The sequence below is a fragment of the Tenrec ecaudatus genome, chromosome 13, assembly GCF_050624435.1.
Source record: "Tenrec ecaudatus isolate mTenEca1 chromosome 13, mTenEca1.hap1, whole genome shotgun sequence".
NCBI classification, from domain to species: domain Eukaryota; kingdom Metazoa; phylum Chordata; class Mammalia; order Afrosoricida; family Tenrecidae; genus Tenrec; species Tenrec ecaudatus.
Window position 1 is genome coordinate 42,327,115 of NC_134542.1, and position 25,183 is coordinate 42,352,297.

Genomic DNA, 25,183 nt, shown 5'->3' on the forward strand with positions numbered 1-25,183 from the left:
TTAATATTTATGTAAATAATAGAAATGTTTAAATTTTAAGTAAATTGGGTTGCCAATATACTTAGTGGCAATTGCTTGTTTTAAAGAAAACATCATACTAAATCCATGAGTTTTGTGTTCTCTACTTTCCCACAGTTCTATAATGTGAGCTATATCAAAGAGGAAAAGAAAGTATTTGATTCAAGGCCTGTACTTTAGATAGCTACTGCCCCATGCTTGAAGTGTGGTGTCATATTCGCTGCTGTTGGGTCAGTTATGACTCTGTGTTCAGCATAACAGAACCTGGCCTACTCCTGCACCATCTTCCCTGTTGCTGCTGTGTTTGAGCCCATTGTGACAGCCACTGGATCTGTCAGTCTCAATCGTGACCTTCCTATTTTTCACTGAACCTGTACCAAGCATTGTGTGTCCTGTTCCAGGTACTGGTCCCTCCTGATAACATGTCCAAAGTAGGTACGATGGTGAAACTTTATGTCAACTTGAGGTACAGGTGGAGTCCAGCCTCTCAGTCAGGTCATAGCCTGGTGATGCCTCCTGGGGGATAGCTCTCTCTCGCCCCTTTTTGCCTTCCTGCTTGCCTGGTTTGCGTGTCTAGCTCTGGGCTGACCCTGAGAGTGGTAGTACCCTGTCCTGTTCCTGCCAACCTTGGAACCACACAGCTCTGCACTCAGGAGCCTGTGCTCTCCCAGCTTCGCCTTCCTGCTTCGTCTTCTAGCGGCTGTGTGAGTCTGAGTCTCCAGCTAACATCTGACCCATGGACTTGGGCTGGACTGCTTTCTTGACAGCTCATTCTTATGCATATATGAGTGTCACTCGTTTTGTTTATGTAGAAAACTCCGCCTAACACAGAAGATGAGACAAGTTTTCATCATTCTTGCTTCTCAGGAGCTTTTTGGCTATACCTCTTGTTCTTGATCATCATGGTATATTAAGCATTCTTTACTGACATTGAAAATACTATGGCTTGAGATGGGCACATTTTAGCCCTCAAATCGGCATCTTCATTTTTTTATATATACAAAGGAGCCCTTGGTATCAGCTCCTCATTTCCTCCCTCCTTCCCCCACCCTCCCTCACAAACCCTTGATAATTTATAAATTATTATTATTTTTCCATGTCATACATTGTCCAATGTCTCCGTTCACCCACTTTTCTGTTGGCCATCTCCCAGGGAGGGGGTTTAATGTAGATCATTGTGATGTTTCCCCTTTATCCCCCACCTTCCCCTTACCCTCCTGGTATCGCCAATCTCATTATTGGTCCTGAGGGGTTTATCACCTTGATATAATATTTTTGTTCTTTGATGCCTGATACCTGATCCCATCAACACCTCGCGATCACACAGGCTGGTGTGCTTCTTCTTGGTAGGCCCCCAAAAAACACAGGTTTTCTTTTCTTTTATTAAGCTAGGTATTTAAAGTTGTTTTGTTTGTTTTTGTGTTTGTTTGTTTTTACAAAACAACCATATCACCTTCAAAGTACTCTGCATTACACTTAATACATTTGTTAAATCTGCAATTCCATTCTTGGAAACGTTTTTCAAACTCATCTGTTTAAATGGCTGACAGCTCCTCCCTGGTTTTTTTTCTTTACCTCTTCTACATCCTCAAATCTCTGTCCTTTCATGTCTCTCTTCATTCACAGACACCAAAAGAAGTCACCTGGAGTGAGGTCAGGTGCGTGGGACAAGAGAGGCATAGTTTTTTGCCCAAAACTGGCACGCTGAGATGGCTTGTGTTAGCAGGTACATTGTCATGATAGCAAAACCAGTCCCCCATCTGCCACAAATCAGACTTTTTTGTCACACACTGTTATGCAATCTTTTCAGAACCTCTAAATAGAAAGCTTGTGATTAACAGTCTGACGTGGTAAAAAGAACTCCAAATGCACTATGAGTTGACATTTTCATCTATTTGGGAAGTTGATGAACATCCAGAATGAAGTTTGTTATCACTAGGCATTTCACCTTTTTGGAAACAAGAAAACCAATCGTACACTTGAGTTTTTCCCTTGTGAGCTGTGTTCAACATCACAGTAGTTTCTGCGGCATTTTCCCCAAGCAGGAAACAAAACTTCATACGTTCTCTTAAATTGGCCTTCACAAAAATGAGGTTAGAGAAAAACTGCTTTTCTGAAAAATTCACTGTGACCAGAGAGAACCTTCCAGGCGATGCCACTGGGTGCACTAACTCAGAGTGAGTTGCTTGATGCTTGCTTAGTGGGAAAATGCGTACTATGAAAGTTCCACTCCGCCCCGTGCCTTTCCATTGTTGTGGGGTTTTTTAATCCCCTTTTGTATAATATATATATATTTAATTTACATAAAAAGATTTATATCAAGAAGTGGCTCATAAAGTTGTAGAACTGGGTAAGTTCAGTCTGGTTTAAGCCTGTGGGTCAGATACAAGCTGGAGACCTCCTGATTTATGTAGCTGCAAGGGTTGAAGGACAGGAAGCCAGATGAAGCAGGAAGACCACAAGTTATGGCTGCAGAGCCAAATGAAACTGAAGTTTGCCAGATGAATCCAAGGTCAGCATCCACTGATGGCTCCTGTTATTGCCAGATAATATAAGAGATCAAGGAATCAGATGGCAGGATCCAGTCTCTCTGGAATAGTTTGTATAAAATTGGTGTCAGCGCTTCTCTGAGTCAGCTCTTCTCTGAATGTTTGATAGAATCCCCTAGAGATACCATCTGACCTTGGACTTTTGTGGGGAGAATTTTAATGGCCCTAGCCTATTTCTTCTTTTGCTATGGATCTATAGAGGTTTTCTACGTCAGTCTATGTTAATTTGAGTAGCTAGTACATTTCTAGAAATTTGCCCATATCCCCTAAACTTTCAAATTTTTGGTGTATATCTTTCATAGTGGTGTATTTTTTTAATTATTGGGGGGCTCATGCAACTCTTATCACAATCCATACATCCATCCATTGTGTCGAGCACATCTGTACATTTGTTGCCCTCTTCATTCTCAAAATATTTGCTTTCTACTTGAGCCCTTGGTATCAGCGCCTCAATTTTTCCCCTCCCTCCCCACCACCCTCTTCTTCATGAACCCTTAATAATTTATAAATTATTATTATTTTGTCATGTCTTACACTGGTCATGACATATTCTTGACACTTGAAACTTGTTCCTTTGGTTTTTTTAATTTTTTTTTTTACGCTTGGCAGTGGTTTGTCAGTTTTGTTAGTGCTTTTACAGAACCAACTTGTTTATTTTTCTGTTGTTTTTCAATTCACTTATTTTGCTTCTAATATTTATGATTTCTTTACCCTGGTGGTTGAAGGTATATTTTGTTGCTTTTGTTCTAGTTCTAGAAGATGTTCGGTTAAGGTGGTGATTTGTCTTTTTCCTTTTTTTCATGTATGTGTTGATTGCTATACATTGCCTTCTGAGTACTACTTTTGATGTGTCCCAAAGGTTATTGTATATCATCAAGGAATTTATTTTATTTTATTCCTTATTTCATTAATTATCCAATAGTTTTTAAGCAGTGCATTGTTCATTGTTCTTTCATCTGTTTTTTGCCCTAATTCTTTCTATTGTTGATTTCTAATTTTATTACATTGTGTTCTCAGGAAATGTATTGTAAACTCTCAATATTTTAAAATTTACTATGGCTTGCTTTGTATCTTAGTATTCTGTGCTTTAAAGAAAAATCATTTTATTGAGGGCTCTTACCCCAATCCATACATCGTGTCAAGCACATTTGTACACATGTTGCCATCGTTATTTTCACAACATTTTCTTTCTACTTGAGCCCTTGGATCAGCTCACCTCCCTCCCATTCTCCCTCCCTCACGATCCCTTGATAATTTTTTTTCCATGTCTTACATCAACCACTGTCTACCTTCACCCCCTTTTCTGTTGTCTGTCCCCTTGGGGAGGTTATATGTTGATTATTGTAATCAGTTCCCCTTTCCTCACCCCTACCCTCCCCCCACCATCCCCGCTTCCCCTTACCTTCATGGTATCGCTACTCTCATTATAGGTCCTGAGGGGTTTATCTGTCCTTGAATCCTGTGTTTCAAGCCTTTGTCTGTACCAGTGTACATGCTCTGATCTAGCCAGATTTGTAAGGTAGAATTGGGGTCATGACATTGGGGCGGGGGAATACTGTGCTGTTATTGGGTGGTGTGCTCTGTATATATCTAGGAGATCAAGGTGGTTAATTGTATCCTTTAGTTCTTCTTCCTGAGTGGAGCTCTGGGCAAAGAAAGCACGTGAGTAGTGAGTGACAGGCAGCTGGGAAAGAGCACTTAGTACTTTATGTTCGGCTTTGCCGCTTGCTTCCCTTTCTCTGCCCACTCCCAGTTTCTGGGGGGTGAAGACCTTGGTCCACTCAGCTTTTAAGTTGTTCTCCAAGTGTCCAGGGGGCATAGGCTTTCTGTCACGTTGGTCTTTTCCTGATTGTTGTAGAGGAGGTCCTCTTGTGCTGGTGACTCAGTGGTCATCTTGACCCAGCAGTCTCTTTCCTTGTATTTAAATTTTGCCTGAATTGTTCTCAATGAAAAATTTTTAAAAATTTTTCTTAAAATTTATTTTGATACCGTAGATTAACAATGATAAAATACCTATAGATTTAGAAAAATATCAAAGGTTAAAATCATGGTACTTGCAACACAATTGAGGCTCCTGTCTATGCATTTGTAAATTTATTTGAGGAATGAATTCAAGAGCACCAGGTTGGCTTGTTATGAAGGGTAGCGTTGGTCTTTCCACTGCTTATCTCACAGGTTTTCATATTGTGGTACTTGCATGTTGCTGTGGTGTCAGAAGCTCAATCACGGGTGTTTTGAATACCAGCAAGTCACCCACAGTGGAAAGGTTTTAGGGGAGCTTTCAGAGGAGGACAAGACTAAGAAGGCTCAGGTGATCAACAGGGAAACAGAATTTGATCAGCTCCTCATTTTGGAAGACACCCAAAGTGCAACTGGGGATGGACTTTTTCCTCAAGATAGGACATGATCTTAAGGACATGGATAGAGTAATACTTTCAGGATTATAAATTTGCTCATGTAGCATGACTCAAAATGAGAAGAAATGCTCATCCTTTAATAATCAGAACATGGGATATAAGAAGTATGGATCTGCGTAAGACATGACAAAATAATAATCATAAGTTATCAAGGGTTCATGAGGGAGGGGATTTGGGGAGGAGGGGGGAAATGAGCTAATACCCAGGGCTTAAGTAGACAGCAAATATTTTAAGAATGATGATGGCAGCAAATGTGCTTGATGATGGATGGATGGGTGGGTTGTGATAAGAGTTGTACGAGCACCCAATAAAATGATTTTTAAAAGAAAAAAAACTATATTAGAAGGTTTAAAAAATTATGAAGACTGTGGTCAATGTTTATTTTTGAAATTGCAGATAATGAAGTAAAACACATTTTACGCAGGGAAAAAAAGTATGGATCTGGGAAAAGTAAAGGTCCTCAAAAATGAAGTGGTGTATATAAAGATTGTTATACTGTGCATCAGTGAGCTGGAATGAACTGGCATTCGCCATTTTGGATTATCCAGTGACGCATGGGCTCCTGTGTTAGGGATGAGAAATTGAAGAGGAATGACATCACACTCATCAGCCAAAAGAATATTTCAGGATCCATCCTGGAAAATAATAATGTCAGTGATAGGTTGTTAGTCACATACCTACAAAGAAGATCATTTGATATGACTGGTAATCAGATTTATGGATCAACCCTAATGTCAATATGAAAAAATGGAAGGTTTTTGCCAGCTTCTCCAGTGAACTATTGATCAAGCATGCAATCAAAATACATAGATAATTATGGGTGATTGGAATGCAATGATTAGAAACAAAATGGTCAATAGTTGGGAAATAAATTTTGTGTTAGAAATAACATTGCTTAATGAAAGGTATCACAAGAACAGTGACTTTCATTGAAGATAAGCTCTTTTAATAAACACCATTTGCAACAATACTTGTAGACTTACTGGATGGAATATGCAGGAATCAAATTGAGTAAATCTTTGGGAAAAGATGATAGAATAAGGCCAGAGGCAGACTGTGGAACACATTATCAATTACTCATAGGTTTGTTCAAGTCAAAGAAAAGTAAAAGAAAACACCCATGAGAGCCAAAATATTACCTTAAGCATAAACCAAAATACTCTCCTTAACCTAGAGACTGTCTTATAAAAAGGTTTGATCCATTGAACACTAATGATCATAAGCAAGCCAAATTGTGGGGTAACAAAGGTCATTAAAAAGACAGGAAATTTTAAAAAGGAGGAAAAAAAAGATCAAAGTGGATGTCAAAAGAGACTGAAACTTGCTCTTGATCATAGAGTAAATATGAATTGCCCACGATATGTCACACCAGTGGTGCAGGAGTGAGTGGTGACACTTGCCCTTTGTAGGGCTAACTGCGGAGGAAGCAGTGTTCTTGTTGAACTCTGAATCTCCCCACACTGTGTGTCTAACCAAATACGGAATCCACAAGTTGACTTCTTGTCCAAGAGTTTTGCCTTGTGTGTCTCCGAATGAGAAACACTGGCTGCAGTGTTGTTGTAGTAGTTAGGAGCCGTCACATTGGTTCTGCTTCACAGTGACCTTGTGCACAGCACAAGGCATTGCCCTGTCCTGCATCATCTTCACAACTCCTGTACTTGAGCCTGGGCTGTGTGCTTTGTCTCCATTCCTGAATCTTGCTTTTGTTCTGTGTTCCTTTCCATGTGGTGTTTAATTAAATACTTTATCTTCTCGCTTGTTGCTCTGAGTACCAGGATTATTGTCCGTGCTTATTTCACTTGGTTTCTCAGGTCTCAATTATAAAAGGATTGGAGGGAATATGTCGACTCTGGGCTGGTGTAGAATTAGAATTAGATTCTCCTCTCTTCTGTAGGCAGAGGAGGTCAGGACCTCATTGCCGTTTCTTCAGTAACAAACTAGGAAGACGAAAGAACCTGACACCTTGAATTTCAGTGTTGGCAAAAAATGCTGAATGCCAAGTGTCGACCAATGGAGATCCCCTCATAGAGGGGTTTAGGAGAGGAGATGGGTTAATTAGGGTGTGAGGTAGTATCGATGAAGAACACAGCTTTCCCCCGGATCCTGGATGCTTCCTCCCCCCAACTACCATGATCCGAATTCTACCTTGCAGGGCTGGATAGGACAGAGGCTGTACACTGGTGCATACGAGGGTTGGAGGTACAGGGAATCCAGGGTGGATGATACCTTCAGGACCAAGGGTGTGAGGGACGATGCTGGGAGAGTGGAGGGTGAGTGGGTTGGAAAGGGGGAACTGATTACAAGGATCCACATGTGACCTCTTCCCTGGGAGAGGGACAGCAGAGAAGGGGGGAAGGGAGACTCCGGATAGGGCAAGATATGACAAAACAACGATGTATAAATTACCAAGGGCATATGAGGGAGGGGGGAATGGGGAGGGAGGAGGGGAAAAAAAAGAGGACCTGATGCAAGGGGCTTAAGTGGAGAGCAAATGCCTTGAGAATGATTGGGGCAGGGAATGTATGGATGTGCTTTATACAATTGATGTATGTATATGTATGGATTGTGGTAAGAGTTGTATGAGTCCCTAATAAAATGTAAAAGAGAAAAAAATGATTAGGGCAAAGACTTTACAGATGTGCTTTATACAATTGATGTATGTATATATATGAACTGTGAAAAGAATTGTATGAGCCCCAATAAATTGTTAAAATTAAAAAAAAAATGCTGAATGTACTATAAACTTCCAGCAGAACAGATAACTCTGCCTTGATAGAAATGCAGTCAGACGCTCTTTAGATGCCAAGTCTCAAAGAATGTGAACCTGTAATGAGGAAGGATCAGTTCCTGGGAAAGGACACCATGCTTGGTAAAGTAAAGGGTCTGGGGACAAGAGAATGATTTTCAATGAGCTAGAGTGAACCAATGAATGAAATAATGGATTCAAACATGGCACCAATTGTGAGTATGGTGCAGAACCCCTCCATATTTCATTCTGCTGTACATCTCTGCTTTGGAACTAAGTTGATGGCAGCTAGCAACAGCAGTCTTATATCTAAAAGGCTTAGGCTATAAATAATTCTTAGCATGAAAGCACCCTTATAATTAACAGACCTTTTTAACCATTTATTTTATATCTCTTCTTTTGTTTCATTAAACCAGAATTAGAATGAAGAAGCAAAAGAACTAGGTCACAGAACATTGAATTTTGAGTTTGGGGAGACAGACTCCTGGTATGACCGGAAGTAGATTCCTATTTATAGTTGGTGGAAATACTGTCCTTTAATGTGGTAAAGGGTGGCTGTACTGAGCTCTGCACATAGTGGACCTGTGTGCCCTTCTTCATAGGGTGAAGAGAGAATGTGGGCCAAGGGCATCACCACTTAGCAGCCATGTCTACTTCCGTATCATGACCCAGGTTCCCAGAACCTCAATCGCAGCTCCACCCGCTTCCAGGCCGGATTGGGTCTCGTACCTGGATCCGCTCTTCTCAGGGTAGAGGTATTCAGTTCTAAGCTTGCCTTGTGCCTGAGGGATAATTCTCAGGAAGTACAGAGATCTTAGATGAGCACAAGGCACTAGCGGTGCCAGGTGGAACTGAGATGGGAAGAGAAAGGCAGCTCAGCTGTAGGCTGGATCTTCTCTCCCTGTGCTGCCGTAATCCTGTGTCCAAGGCAAGTGAGTCTAGGCATTCTTCATTTCAACCTGCACTGCGTGGTCATTTGAACATATGTTTATCATGGGAGGCAGAGATCATCTATTTGATTTTACAGTTTGCTAGCTAGGTTTTTAACGGTGAGTAAAAATAGTCTTGGTGTGTATGCCCCTTTCATTCTTTCACGCTAGGCTTTGCAGGCATTAGGAAGTGGTGTGGGGGATGGTCTAAGCACATACTGCTGAGATCTTTCGTGGACAGACTGTGCTCCTCCGAGATGTTGGAAGCCCTTTGTAGGCACAAATGCAAGGATAAATAAGTATTATGGTTTTTATCATCAGAAAAGAACATGAGAACTACTGTACCTGGCTCAATATGGTTATCTTTGGCATAAAGTTATTCACTTTCTGAAGATAAAAAATTGGTTGCTGTTTCTTTACTTTCTACACTAAATGGGTAAAACTCTCTGAGAGTTACTGCATAGTCTTAAAATAAACACCAATGGCATCGTCCTAGTAAACTGTGTTACAAGAGATTCAATCATCTTCTGTGTGGTTGGCTGTAGTGGAGAGGCACTCTCATTAGGAGAGACTTGCAGTGACAGGGTGGTCTATGACTTTTGCATAATAAATCTTTGGAAACGGTTTTAGGGTTTTCTCTCCTTGTTGCCTTGTGTCCTATGAGTAAGCAGCATGATGGAATGTGGAGATCTGTGTATAACTGGATTTGTTGTTTAACAACTCAATGTCTATGCTCTGATGGGATGGGGAGAAGAATGTCTGTAAGTTGATTTTTACTCAAAATAATGTAATGTGAACACACATTATTTATAGATGATTCAGATGATGTAAGCAAAATATTTCATTTACTTTTAATATAAGCAGCTTATTGTGTGGAATGGCTACTACATTTTAATATCTCTGTGTTCTCTACCAGAGTTTTATGCGACTGTAAACAACTATTGGATTCTAAATGCCCGACATATAAATTTAACGACACTTTCAGTAGCTGGAGGATTCCGAGATTACCAAGTTCGTTCAGGATTGACATTTCTCCCACAATTAAGCCATCATACCAGTGCCTTATCTGTTGTGGTAAATGTTTTTTCTTTGATTGAAGATTCTGCTTAGAAAGTAACATGATAAACATTATGGGGCATAAAAAAGATATAATATGTAGATGCTTAAAAATGACCGCTAAGTTGGTATAAAACTGTGTGAGGGGGTGGGGGAGAGAAAAAGAAGTCAGGAAAGAAACTGGATGTGTTGGGAGGACAGGGGCATGGTTATCTCCGTAAGAAGTAAGAAGATGTTAGAAACTTTGTGAAAATAACTTATTTATGAGGATTAATTGCATATTGTCCAAAATAAGATCTTGTCCATTGATTAGAGTCATATGTGGGAACAGCCTCCCCACAACCAAATGGTTTCAAATGGGTCCAAGGGGTGGTTGAGTAATGGAGGGGTAAATTAAAGAGACGGGACCTCTTCCGTGGTGCCCAGAACCAGAATGAGGCAGTAGCGTGTACTCTCACAACTTCTATAATCTCGGACATGCAAGCCACTGTAAGCATGTATGTTAGAGACAGGGGTTGTAATAGAGGCATGCACATAACAGGACGATGATCTCAGGGTATACACACAGTAGGATGGGGAGGCGACAGAGCCATACGTGTGACAGGACGGTCCATGCAGAACAAGATGGGCAGGTTGTAGAGCCAGGATGGTGGCTTAACCTTGGTGTCTCTGAGCCAGCTTGACCCTAGGCTTCCCTGAGCTCTTCCCCAGGGGTACAATCTGTGATGCGGATTAGAAGGGAGTGGCCTCTATTTAGGGTGGGGCATACAATAGGGTCTGACTGCTTTTGATGGCAGACAGCCCTAAGGCAAGTAGCCTTAAGCAGGTGACCTTCAACCGTACTTAGTAGCAACCATGTGCTTGCAAGCACTTTAAGACTGGCATTATTATACAGGGCATCACTTTCACTTAGGAGAACTGTGACTAGAGGACACCAACAACCTACGAACACGAGGGTCTCCCTCCACAGGAGCCCCGGCCTCCCAGCCTCCTTAAGTTACAAGCGCAGAGAATGTCTCCTCATGCGCTCTCTTCCGGGTTCTTTTTCCCACTGAGTTATAAGTATAAGAAAGTGCTAGACCAGAGGATGTACACGGGTACAGCTCAGAGCTGGAAGCAGAGGGAATCCAGGACAGATAAACACCTCAGGACCAATATTGAGAGTAGCCATACCAGGAGGGTGAGGGGAAGATGGGGGGGGGGGGATAGTTGGCACAATAAACCTACCTATCACAAGAGCCCTTTATTAAAGTAAATAAAAAGTTAAACATTTAACTTTAAGATTCTATGGATGCTTTTAAAGGGTAATTCAAAGCTCAATCAAAACAGATTTGTAGGTTGATGAGCTGTTTTGTGCAGACATAGCTTAATGTTTCCTCATTACCTTTTATAATCATTTCAAAGGCTACTGAATGGAATAATGTTATATGCTTTTAAATACTAGCTTGTAATAATTCCAGGCCTTTAGGAGAATAACAAATGTGCTTTTCTAGTTTGACTTTTGATTTTTTCTTTTAGAGTTCAGCAGTGCCCAAGACCTGGGTCTCCACAGACCACCTCTCCATAGTGTGGTAAGTTAGCGTAACTGATTTGCGTGAATGGTAGCTCCCTTCTTTCCTCGTTAATGCATTGCATGGTGTTTCAGTTTTCTTAGAGCTCTGTCCTTTAGTAAATAAAGATGGGAGAAAGATTGATTAACGGCTTAAAACTCTAAACCGTGGTTCTTGTGCCAGTTTGGTCCACTTGAAACCTATAAGATCACCTCCTAGAGAACCAGTAGCATCTGTCTGAAATGAAGGTAGATATCAATATCAGAATTTCAGAGTTTGTCATGGTTGGTTGGAACAACGGGCTTAGGGTGAGACTTGTTGAGCACAAGTGTCTGACTAGCGTGGCAATACTTATTCCAGGGGATAGCACATGGAAAACCCACTAGAAGTAGATTTCCTACATAGAAATAAGACTACCAGAGATTAAATGTGCATAAAAGCGGACGTAACCTGGTAACCTATGTTTACATGTTCCTGCTCAAAAATTATCTTTTTAAAATCATTTTATTAGGTGCTCATCCAACTCTTATCACAATTCTTACGTACATCGATTGCGTAAAACACATTTGTACATTCATTGCCCTCATCATTCTCAAAAGATTTGCTCTCCACTTAAGCCCCTGACATCAGCTCTTCATTATTCCCCTCCCTCCCCACTACCCTCTCCCTCATGAACCCTTGATAATTTATAAATTGTCATTTTGTCATATCTTGCCCTGTCCGACATCTCCCTTCACCCAATTTTCTGTTGTCCGTCCTCCAGGGAGGATTTCACATGTAGATCCTTGTAATCGGTTCCCCCTTTCCAACCCATCCTTCCTTTACCCTCCCTGTATCACCACTCACACCACTGGTCCTGAAGGGATCATCCGCCCTGGATTTCCTGTTTCCAGTTCCTGTCTGTACCAGTGTACATCCTCTGGTCTAGCCAGACTTCAAGGTAGAATTCAGATCATGATAGTGGGGGGGGGGGTGTGGGGAGAAGCATTTAGGAACTAGAGGAAAGTTGTATGTTTCATTTTTGCTACGTTGCACCCTGACTGGCTCATCTCCTGCCCGAGACCCTTCTGCAAGCAGGTGTCCAGGGTCCTACAAATGGGCTTTGGGTTTCCACTCCGCACTCCCCCTCTCATTTACTATGATAAGTATTTTTGTTCTGATGATGCCTGATACCTGATCCCTTGACACCTCGTGATCGCACAGGCTGATGTGTTCTTCCATGTGGGCTTTGTTGCTTCTGAGCTAGGTGGCTGCTTGTTTATCTTCAAGCCTTTAAGGCCCCAGAACTATATCTTTTGATAGCTGGGCACCATGAGCTTTCTTTGCCACATTTGCTTATGCACACATTTGTCTTCAGTGATCGTATAATGGAGGTGAGCACACAAAGATAACATTTTTTGTTCTTTGATGCCTGATAACTGATCCCTTCAGCACCTCGTGATCACACAGGCTGGTGTGCTTCTTCCATGTGGGCATTGTTGCTTCCGAACTAGATGGCCGCTTGTTTACCTTCAAGCCTTTAAGATCCCAGACGCTATCTCTTTTGATAGCCGGGCACCATCAGCTTTCTTCACCACATTTGCTTATTCACCCACTTTGTCTTCAGTGGTTTTGTCTCAAAAATTATCTTCTGACTTACCTCTGGCTATGCACACAATAGTGTAGGCAAAAGTTACAATGGTTCAGACATGTAAAGATGGATTAGACAGTATGTTTTACCTGGAGTAAACTTGTGGGGAGATTTATAGAAGAAAGAAGTGCCCTAACAGTACTGTCAACCATCCAGAAAGATTTACTTTGTTTTCTTTTCATTGGCCTCAATTTTTAAGATATATATGCCTAATAAGAGGATTTTAAAATAATTTTAAGCTTACCGGGTTAGGAAAGACTCTAAATTGTGCATATTTTGATCAAAAGTATATATTAAGCAAGTTTCATTTGTCATTTATTCTTTAGGTGTAAACAATTGCAGTTGACTACAATTCGAGCATTCTTTGATCTTATTGATGGTGATACTAAACAAGTATGTATTTTTAACCTAAAATTTATTTCAGTAAAGTGAGGTTTTTGTAATAGCAGTTAATGGATATAATGCACTTTGTTTAACTCTGATAAAGACAACTTTATATGAAGTGGAATTAGATCCAAAATAGAAATATCTTTATTATTTTCTGAGCGCAAAATGTTTTAATTGTGGGGAAAACTGTAGCAAGAGTTTTCAGTATATTAAGTAGAACTATGTCAATAATGCAGTGTTTCTCAACGTGGGCAATGCCATCCTCTGGGGCACTATCATCGTCCAGGGGTGGGGTGCAAGAACAGATGTCTGCACCTTATCCCGGATATGGGCTATAAGCGCAAACGTTTTTAATTATAGGGGGAGGGTGGTGCTGAGTAATTTTTTTTTTCTGAAAAGGGGCAATGAGCCCAATATGTGTGGAAAACTGCAATAATGGAATCACATCAAATTACAAGACCAGTTTGTACTTGAAATAATACTTGGTAGAGATTTTGGAAAAACACCTTCTAAACATTAAAATAGTTTTATGGATAATGTATGCATATACTATGTCATAATATAATTCAAATACATAAACATTTTGCAGAAATACATTTTTATAACTATTCTGCTAAGAATCGAAATTTAAAACTTTTGTGAAACTGAGTTCTCTTTAACAAACTCGGTACTTAATGGGCTAGACTAAATACTAAAAAATAAAATGTTAAGATAGGATTCTTAACCCTCCAGAAGCCTACATTTAGGGGGAGAGGCAGAACATATATTTTGGGAAACTGTAACTCAAAACAGAATTACCCTTAAAAAAGTGGTACTAAGCAAGGAAGCAAAATTGAAGAGCAATTTCTGGTAGTTATTAGTATACTGACTTACCGTAACTAATGTTTCATAATGTGTCTCCAGGTTCTTACATCTATCAATGGCTATACAGAAATTGCAGACAAATTTCATGGTAGAGGATTTATCAAGGAATGTAGCCAGTTGTAATGCCAGTGAGAAATGCTCAGAGTTGAGTTGTTTCATCAGGGCATGTTAGCAAAGTTCTGGCAAGTCTGCAAATAAATGCCTGAAGAGCATGCCACTCTTAAAAACTTTGACCTGAAGGCACTGAGCTCCACTTCCATGGATCAGCAAGTTCAACTACCCCAGTTCAGTGCCCAGAGTCGCTCGGCTTTGAAAGCCAGCCTCCCGCACCAAAGCATCCAGCTTTATTTTGTGCATTGGTTGGGAAGTTCATCACTCGGCTCCATGCTCTGGCTCCTGCGTCTGTGCTGCTCCTCTGATGGTCTAGCTGTCATCTGGATCCAGAGGTTCACGTCTGAGGGATCTCGTGTCCAGAGAATGTGCTTCACTCCTGGCTCTTGCTGTTGATGAGATTTCTACCTCCTGTTTTTCAGAGGGCTCATTTTCTACACAGCAGGATGACACTCCAGGGAATCCTGTTTGCAATTACTCGCGGAAGAATTCTGTCAGTATCATCCCCCATCTTCTTACCAGACCCATACAGGGAAAGTGGTTCAGTTTGAGACTTTGGCGAGAAGAGCCACATGAAAAATTCCCTGCCCTGTCAGTCAGCATAAAGTCTGACGTGAAAACTTGAGAGTGGCTGAGTTGCTAGCTAGAGAGTCAATTGGGGAGTTCCTGCTTAACTGGAGCCTTTGTAGAAGGACCCCTGGTTTTTAGTTGTTTACATGTGTGAGCAAAGGGTAGGTGACTTACTAAGCCAGTTGAAAACATTAGTAAACTTGAGCCCTCATTTGTGCTGTGTCATTTTCTTAGCCTGTGAGGGTCTCAGCGCTTAAAGTAGAAATTGAACACAGGGCTCCCAAATGCGTTGCAGGGACCGCTAACATTTTTAAAGGGAAGATTTCACATAAAGTTGCCAACTTTTTATTTTGCTAGGACATTTAAAAGACAACTGCAAAAAATCTGTTCTCATTATCATTTCATTAAAGAAGGATTGTCTCGACACAAGAGTAAGACAATAAAGGAGAAGCATTTCTAAAGAAAGATCATTCGGTAGTGAAATCTTGTTGCCACAGGCTGGCGCTTGGGAACTCGTGTTGGGACCATCAGACCAGAGGGTTCCCTAAGTGCTGTTTTGATCTATAAATATTTACCGTGTTTTTTTAAATCCTCACTGTTACTCATGAGGCGCCATTGTGTAATGATTCCAAGCATGAGCTCCAGGCCACAGACTCCTAAGAACCATGGGACCTTGACCACGTTCCTATTTTCATTTTGTCATAGTTTCTTCCCATTTAAAATACAGACATTTTAAAATACAGGCTATTTCCTAGATTTCATGTATTGATGTAATGAGCTAATTAGCACATGTTGTGGACATAAAACAATGCCTGGTCTAGAGTAAGTAAATAGTGTGTCATTATCACTGGAAGCAAAGTTTCATTGGATAATTGTTGTAATTTAGGCGGCTGTTATATGTCGTCAAGTTTGCATTTGACGTACAGTGACCCCCTGTAGAACTACTTCCTCAGGGATATTGGCTGTACACTTGACAGATAGATGGCCTGTGAACCATCATAATGGATAGAATATGATGCTGGATTTATCAATGTTTTTCCTAGATCACTGAAAATTCCAAGAAGAAATTGTCAGTTTTGAATCACCATTTTATAAGACACCCAGCCAAACACTTTGAGGACAATCCAACAATAATTTCTGACCTAACAGGTTGGTGGCATTCACACGTTTTAAGTCGAGTTCTGGATTCATCTTAGGTGAACTCCTGGTTTGCAGACAAAGTCTGTAATGCTGCAGCCGGAACAGTTCTGTTAGTTTCTCTTGGATTCTGCTCAAGCGTTTCATAGGAAAGGAGGAAAACAATGTATAAGATGATGCTCTTAAAAATTTTGTCATGAAAATAAGATGACGTGGAGAAATTAAAGAGATGGGTGAATGTTTATTCTGGCTGTCACATAAAGTAAGTGCTATGCTATTCTTAACACCGTCCAGTTTCTCAGTCCAGTCTTTTTTGGATTTCTTTTAGATTCTTAGCATGTATTTTGCTGGTAAGCTTTGTTTTTAAATGTAATACCTGTCTGATCTACCTAAACAATTACTTGGAGAAAAAAAATATTATTACTATCCTTCTGTGCATACTTAGAGATATAAAACCTTATATTTAAAATGTATTACTTGATATGAATGTGGTGAACATCTCACTGTATCTTCCGTTTTAAAATAACTCAGAGGAGAAGCTTCTTTAATGCCCTTTTATGATTAAGAAATATTCCTGTCAGTATTCAAAAAAGGAATGAAATCTTTAAAATAAAAGAATAAGCCAAAGTAATTTCCTTTCATTTATTAGGGACATCTATGTGGGTTCCAGTGAAAGTACCCAAGTGGACATATGTGGCTTACAATGTAAGTATATTGGAAATATATACATTCCATATTTTGCAAAAATATTTCAGTACACACATATAAGCATGCACGCACACATAACCTTTTTCACTTTAAAAATTCCTTAATAATAAGTTGATTAAAAAAATTTTTTTCAGTGTGCTTAATTCGGGTTCCAAGCAAGAGGCACACATTGCTAATCATGATATGTTTCTTCTTTAATCCCCTTTCAATTGATAGAACTTCCTTCATCCTTTTCTTTCCTTTGAAGTTTATTTACTGCAGAAATGAGCTAGAGCCCCCTTGTCCTATGGAATTTCACAGTCTAGATATTGCCGCTTGCATTCCTGTAGTCTCATTCAGCTTGTCTCTGTGCCTGCTATTTTCCTGTAAATTACTAGTTGTATCTCGGGGTTTGATCAAATTCAGGTTTATGCTGGACAAATTCTCTTTCTGTGATGCTCTTCTTCGGTGCCATCTAGTTGGTTCAAACTCATAGTGGCCTATGTACAACAGAACAAACCCCCATCCAAACTTACACCTTCCTCACACTGTGCCTGCGTCTGAGCCCGTTGTTGCAGCCACTGTGTCAGTCCATCGTGTTAAAGGGCTGCTTCTTTTCACTGCCCCCTCCGTTACCAAGAATGGTCTTCTGCAGGGGCTGGTCTCCTGCTGATGTAATGTGTCCAAAGTTCACGAGATGAATTTTGTCCATCCTTGCTACTAAGAAGCATTCTGGCTATACTTGTTCCAAGACAAATTTGTTTGTTCTTTTGACAATACATGGTACTTTCAATATTCTTCACCAGCAACATCATTTAAATACACAATTTTTCTTCAGTTTTAATCAGTGTCCAACTTTCACATACATATAGAGTGATTGAAAATACCATGGCTTTGGTCAGGCACACTTTAGTCCTCAAAGTAACACCCTTGCCTTTCAACACTTTAAAGAGAGATTATGCAGCATATTTGCCCAGTGCAATGTGTAGTTTGATCTTTTGACTGCTGCTTCCATGAGCACTGATGGCGGATCCAAGCAAGATGACAACTTTGATCTTTTCTCCGTTTATCATGTAACCTATTGGTCCAGTTGTGAGGATCTGGGTCTTCTCTACATTGAGTGAGCAGCCATCGCATTGATGCCGACTCAAAGCAACCCTGTAGGACAGGATAGAACTCCCCTTGTGAGTTTCTGAGACGGGGGTGCTTTACGGGAGTAGGAAGCCCTGTCCCTCTCTCATGGAGTAGCTGGGGATGTTTGAACTGCTGACCTTGCAGACAGCAGCCCAACATGTGACCACTACGCTCTGGTGGGGTAGTGGTTATGCATTGGTTGTGCAGTGGTTGCGTGTGCTACAATCCCAGGGGTCCCTATAAATTGGCATCCACGGCATGGGAGTGAGTTGAGATTGAGTTACATTGAGTTGTCACCCAGACTGAAGGCTGCAATCCTTGATTTCCATCAGCAACTGCATCAAGTCCTCTTCTCTTTCATCAACCAAGGCTGTGTCATCTGCATATTGCAAGTTGTTAATAAGCTTTTCTCCAGTCCTGATACTGAATTCTCCTTCATAAAACCCAGCTTTGCTCATTATACAGATTGAATAAGTATGGCGCGAGGATACAATCCTGACACACACCCACAGAGGCAATTCTACTCTGTTCTCTAGGAGAACAGAGCTGCAAGGAGCGCTGGTGGTGTCATGGTGAAGCACAGGGCTACGACCTGCATGCTGGCAGTTCGCAACCACCAGCAGTTCCATAGGAGAAAGGCTGGGCTTTCAACTCCACAGTCTTGGAAACCCACAAGGCATTGGTATGAGTCGAGTCAGCTTTGACTCGATGGCAATGAGTTATTTATTTAATAGGTCTGCCATGAGCTGGAATGAGACTCCATGATAGGGAATTTGGTTTTTGTTTTTTTTTTCATTTCCTTGCTATCCATTCATAACTCAAATGTTTTTGCTCAATTTGTACTATATTTTCAGCTCAATTTGTACTACATTTCTGGTCCTAAATCTTAAACTGCTTTTTCTCAAACAAGGATTCTTTTTATGCAAGAAGGAGTGTGTTGAAACTCTAATCTTGGCACAATTGCTAGTTGTCATTAAGTAGCTATCAATTCATAGCGACCCATGCACAACAAGACAGCCTGCCAGGTCCAGTGCCATCTTTATGGTCATGAGCCCTTCGTTTTGGTTACTGTGTCGGTCCGTCTCCTGGGGGGTTCCTGAGGGCTGCTGATCCTCCTCTTGAGCAAACATGATTCCCCCCCCCCCCCCAACAATCGATCCTTCCTAGCAATAAGTGCAAAGAAAACAAGTTGAAGGCTTGCCCCCCAGTCCCCTCTCTTGCTTCTGGTTGTATTTCTTCTAAGATTGATTGGTTCATTCTCTTCCCAGTTCACAGTCCGTTTAATATTCCTCACCAACAACACAGCTGGAATGCATTACTTTCTCTGTGTCTTCCTTTTCCACTGGATGACTTGTGCACACATACAAGGCGATTGGAAAAACTATGGCTTAGGTCAAATGCACATTTGCCATTAAAATAACATCATTACTTTTTTAACTTTTAAAGAAATGTTTTGCAGCAGATTTGCCCAATGCAATGCATCATTTGATTTCTTGACTGCTGTTTCATGGACGTTGATTATTAATGTGAGTAGAATGATATTGTTGACAATTTCAGTATCTTCCCATTGTCATGGTGTTGCTTATAACTCCAACTGTCAAGATCTTTGTTTTCTTCACGTTTTCAAAAAATGTGGGCACTAGAAATTATTGCTTATCGTGTTGGCGTTTCTAGGCCTTTTCGATGGGCAGAGCTAGGAAATAAATGTATTTTATATAACCTTACAACTTGACTTACGGGGCCCTGGGGGCACTGTGGCTAACTGTTGGCCTGAGAATAGGACAGTTGGGAGTTCACTCACCAGCTGCTCCAGGGAAGAAAGGTGATACTGTCAATTCCTGTAAAGATTTACAGCCTCAGAAGCCATATAGAGAGTCTAGGGTCATTATAAATTTGAATCTACTTGTTGGCAGTAGGTACACATCTACCTTACACGTATTACTTCTTTTTCCCACTTCTTGAATATTGGTTTCAACAATAATGACAATGATAGAATTCTCATTTGCTTTTATCTATATTTTTTTCATGATGAATTATCCACTCTTCTAATTCTTGTATTAAATGGTTGTCTCTTTTTAGGAATCTGATAAGATATATTTTACATTTCCTCTTGCGAATCACAGAAAAATCTACACTCATGTGTATTGTCAGAGTACCATGCTGGTAAGAAAATTCATATGTTTTATTTTAATTTTAAGGCTTAACTGTTTTTCAGTTTTAAGATTTAACTACCATCTAGTAGAGCTCATCTGTAGTGGTAGACTGTTACTCAATATCACTAGTTGTGAATTATTTGCCTAGAACAGAATTTCAATAGAAAAATAAAATGACATTTCAATAGAAAAATAAAATGACATTCCATCCATAACACAAGTGTAACTTGTACTTTTGGCTCTAATTTAACACGTTCACTTTGTCTTATATTCAGGATGAAGAAATTGGATATGCATGGCCCTACCAATTCTAACATTTGGTTAATACTTTAGGGAATAGCTATGTTTAAGCAAAGTCATCCTATAGGAATTTAAAAAGTAAATCCTGCTTTGCCATCAGCTTCCATGCTGAAATTTTAAGTGTTTTTAAATACCACATAGTATCTAAGATAGTAAGGTGTTGTTTTTTTTATACAGTGTGACTGGACACAGTTTCAAAGCAGTGAAATTTGTTTCTTTTTAATGAACATTGACTGTATGGGAGACATTGTGAAACTGTTAGTTCCATAGCATATTTTTGTTGTGATACTGGGAATCTTTACTTAATAATACTATACTTTATCATAACTAAACACTAAATAATTAAAAACCCGTGAGTTTATACTGATTTGCTAAAAACTCAAGACTAAAAGATTTTTTTGGATTTTAGAACTCTAATCTGCTTTTAAACCTTACATGTTTTAAAGGCTCCCTCTTATTGAAGTTCAAAATTTCTTTCAAATAAAAGTCACCTAAATTTTTTCTAACGTGAATACTTCAGATTTGATTCTGATTATGATCTGGTCCTTCGGTAGCTCATCGATGAAATTTCTAAAAATGGGTTAATAATGAATATCAGCATTATGGAAATATACACATGAGGCAGTAGTTCAGATAGGCTTTTTTCCTTTACCCACATTACATGTGGCTTCATAGATTTCCTCTCCTGTCAGTGGTAGCATAACTTTCCTTTTTGATTGAACAGTCCATATACAAAAGAATAAGTAGGCTATTTGATAGACAGAAACCTTCTTCGATATTTATTCTCAGAATAACTATTCTGAGAGTGTTAATTAATTCTAAATACTATGTATGGAACTCAATGACGGATACACAAGACCCCACCCCAGGGTACATCTGCTTAAGCAGGATATTTTGCTGAGCTACTCCCTGTTAAGCTTATTTTCTTTATCCAAGAAGAGGCTATTTATTTCTGATTACCGTATATATATACTTGTGCATAAACTGAGTTTTTCATGCAGCTTTCGTGCTAAAATTAGGTGTCTCGGCTGGTGGTCGGGTCGGCTTACACTCGAGTATATATGGTAGTTATTTGATATGCCTTTCCTTAATGGTTCTTAGGATTACTTTAAACATGATAGTCAGGTGCGCTTTATCATCTTTACTGTGGTTGCCTTAATGGAGCTTGCTCTAGTTGTGTATCTACTTGTGAAAATATTTCATATTTTTAAAACTTCTAGGAGTATAAGAAATTACAGTGTTCAGTTTACTTTTAAGGAAGTGTGGCAGTCTATGTCTATCTATACAAGACAGGTAGGACGGACAATCCTGAGGAGAAAACAACGGACCAATGGTTTGGTGGCATGGGAGGGGTGGCGGGGAGGTGGGATGAGGAGCCAACAAGCTCAGAGATAAGGGATCAAACAGAAATCTAAAATTGATGGCGAGGAGGGCGTATAATGCTGAGTGGGATTTGATGAAGAGCAATGTATCCGAGAGGAAATAATGAGAGTCGAATGGAGGAGGGTGAGCATGATAGTGGGGTAGGAGGAAGGTGAAAGGAAATAGAGGAAAGAAATAGGAGGCAAAAGCTATTTATAGAGGTATATCTATATATTTATAATGAAAAAGAGGCCAATGTACAATATGTTTACATGTTAAGTATTAAGATAGCAGACGGACTTTGGGCCTCTACTCAAGGCCTCCCTTAACACAAGAACTCTTTGTTCTGATAACCTGGCATTGTTTGATACTCACCTTTCTGACAGGATCGCTGAAGACAAAATGGGTGCATAAGCAAATGTGTAGTGAGTGGATGGTGCCCAGCTATGAAAAGATGTAGCGTCTGGGGTCTTAAAAACTTGAAGTGAAACAATCAGCCATCTAGCAGGGAAGCAAGTAAGCCCACATGGAAGAAACACACCATCCCATCATGAGGTGTTGATGGGATCAGGCAAACAACTAAGTGTGAACAAGGGGGGTTAGAGTGGAGACCCAAAGCCCATCTGTAGACAATTGGATATCCCTTGGTTATAAGGAAGGGATGATTCAACCAAGGTGCACTGTAGCACTTACAAAACACACATCATTCCTCTAGTTTCTGAATCCTTCCTCCCTCCCCACTACCATGACCCAGCTCTACCTTACAAATCTGACTAGACCAGAGTACAAACATTGGTACAGCTAAGAACTCTCAACACATGGCATTCAAGACAGCTAAACCTCTCAGGAACAGTAGTGGGAGTAGCAATATAATGAAGGTAAGGGGATGGTCAGGGAAGGGGAAACCCATCACAAGGTTGGATATATAGTTCTAGCACCCACACACACACCCCAAAGAGGACAAATAACAAATGTGAAGGGAGACAACAGTGTAAGATATGAAATAATAACAGTATATAATTGATCAAGGATTCACAGGGTAGGAGGGAGAGGGGAAAAAAGAAGAGCTGATACCAAGGGCTCAAGTAGAAAATGTTTTGGAAATGATTATGGCAACCTATGTACAAATATGCTTTATACAATTGATGTATGAAATGTCTTAAGAGCTGTAAGAGCCCTCGATAAAATGATTTTAAAAGTGTGGCAGCTTTTGAGTTTTACTGTAGACAAAATTTTTTGAGCGTATAAATTTTAAGATCAGTAGCATTTTCTTTTCTGTGCATGCAAGGAATTAGTTGATCTTCAGTTCTGAGTAGCCTCTTTAAAGGCTGTCCACATGCTTTTGTAATCAGTTAGGAGTTTGCATTGCCATGCCCTGTTAGTGTAGCTTTGAATAATAATTTAGCTGGAATAAGTAGTGTGTGATATTGGCAATTTTTATGACAGAGATTTCCTGTAAGAGTAACTGCAAAAACCCATTACCAAAAGGGAATTAAAAAGAAAGAAAAAAATGAATTGAATCTCGAGGACATGCTAGGTTTTCTTTATGTAGATGATAAGGATTTGTTTTGCTGTCTTGTCATTTTATTATTGTAAAACACACCAAACAAAACAAACTCACTTCCATAGAGTCAGTTCTGACTCATGTTGCCTCTGTAGGCCAGGGTAGAAATGCCCCTGATAATAGGAATCACACAAATATTTTGTCAAAATGAAAAGTAGTCTCATAGACTTGGAAGTGAAGCTATCTGGTTACTGAAGCGTCCTACTCTAATTCTATTGGTATTTAAGATCATAAATACTTACTTGTATGCATAGTTAATTAAGTCGATTAAACACACTAGCAACGAGGAAAGATGGCAGTATGTGGAGAACAATTGCATGGCATTGTTTTTATTTCCCTCGTTTGGGGAAATTTCCGCATAATTGTGCACAGGCTCTACGAGGACAGATTTGTGTCTGTCCAGTTCAGTCTTTTCTCGCTGAGGGCTTAGCGTGATTCCTTGGCCCTTTGGTGGATTATATAGATATTAAATGAAAAAAGAATTCACTTTTTTGTCCAATCTATAATTCTAAGAAAAACTTTATGACGATATAAATACAGAATATTGTTAAAATGTTGTAAATTTCTTTTTCACTCTGCAGTGAAATAATACCAGATTTCCATCTTGAGCCCTTGGAATTGTGCTCCAGGCTACCTGCTTATCTATGTTGATATTCAACTTCTTTGTGCACTTTTGATCAATTGGAATTTTGAGAACATCTTAGCTATTTCTAAATAACAAACTGCTATTTTATGTTCCCATTGCTCCTACTCACCCTGTTACATAATAGTAAAATGTTGAAGATGTCTGTTGAAGCAATACTGTTTAGTGTGCTTTATTTTGTTGTTCATCAACAGGATACAAATAGTTGGATTTTTGGATGCATAAACAGTACTTCTATGTGGTGAGTCTTTTGAACCTTAGGGCCATCACTTCATCATTTATTTTCATCAACACACAGGCTACTCAAAAATCACATTTTTAGACTAGCTTCACACATTCTTTTGTTTATTTTGCTGGTACATTAAATTATAGTATTGGTTTTTTTAAAAAAGATAAGTGAAAGTAATAGCAGTAATTTTGCAAACATTAGACTAGGAAAAAACAAATTTTTGTTGCTATTACTAATAATATACAGTGGGACTAGATGAACAGCGTCTATTGGATTAGACCTCAACCCATAGTAAGTAAAAGGTCTATACATAATTCCCCTTTCCTTAAAAGCTTATTTATAATGTGTAATACCTTAATGTATTTGTCTTTTAATTACCTTTTGATATTTTTTCAAAGCCTGCAAGGGGTTGATTTATCATGGAAAGCTGAACTGCTGCCAACAATTAAGGTAAATTATGGCTTTAGTATTTTAATAGCCAGGTGAAAAGATATCTTAATTATAGGCATTTCAGAATATATTGTTGTTAATTCATTTAGTTATTAAATAAATCTGAGATTTCCTAACCTTCATCTTAGAGTTATTTTCTCTAGAATTCCACTTGATAAAAAATAATGTACAATTGTTATTTTTCAGTTTCAGAAAGAAATACAATATAAAACTTTAAATAAAATTAAGTATGTTGATAATTAAAGCATCACATCAAAAGAGGTTTTTAAATTAAATTTGGAGACATGTTTGGGTTGGTCTGTTTTATAAGTTGGCTGGTACATTCAGAGTTCATTTTCCGACGGAGGGCCTGCAGTAGGGAAATGGGCATCTCAGAGAGACACATATTTAACACTTGGGTAACTTTGATATGCCTTATCTGTACTTCAGAGTTGACTATTTCCTTAAGCAACTCTGGCAGTCACACACGTTCTTTTTATGAAAAATGAATGTGCATACTATCTGCAAAAAAGCGGCATGGAGGAAGCCATAACTGGCCTCCTCTGGCTTCCTTATTGCCAAGAGACAGGGTCAGACATGCCTCCACTTCGATCTTTCTTTACAACTATTCTGACACCAACCGTTCCTCCTCCGCCACTGCTTCTCTGCTGGTTTTAATAATTCATTGCAGTGGCCACACAGAACTCACTCACAAAAC

The 25,183-nt window shown here is 39.6% G+C and overlaps 1 protein-coding gene across 1 annotated transcript in view; it reads left to right on the forward strand.

Moving 5' to 3' along the window:
• The window catches only part of PGAP1 (post-GPI attachment to proteins inositol deacylase 1), a 79,496-nt gene that overhangs the window by 13,571 nt on the left and 40,742 nt on the right, over positions 1-25,183 (forward strand). The window contains exons 5-12 of the mRNA XM_075529022.1: positions 9,576-9,733; positions 11,234-11,286; positions 13,222-13,288; positions 15,871-15,976; positions 16,614-16,669; positions 19,865-19,948; positions 24,002-24,048; positions 24,435-24,486. Coding sequence (XP_075385137.1) covers positions 9,576-9,733; positions 11,234-11,286; positions 13,222-13,288; positions 15,871-15,976; positions 16,614-16,669; positions 19,865-19,948; positions 24,002-24,048; positions 24,435-24,486 — 623 coding nt within the window. The remainder of the gene's footprint in view (positions 1-9,575; positions 9,734-11,233; positions 11,287-13,221; positions 13,289-15,870; positions 15,977-16,613; positions 16,670-19,864; positions 19,949-24,001; positions 24,049-24,434; positions 24,487-25,183) is intronic.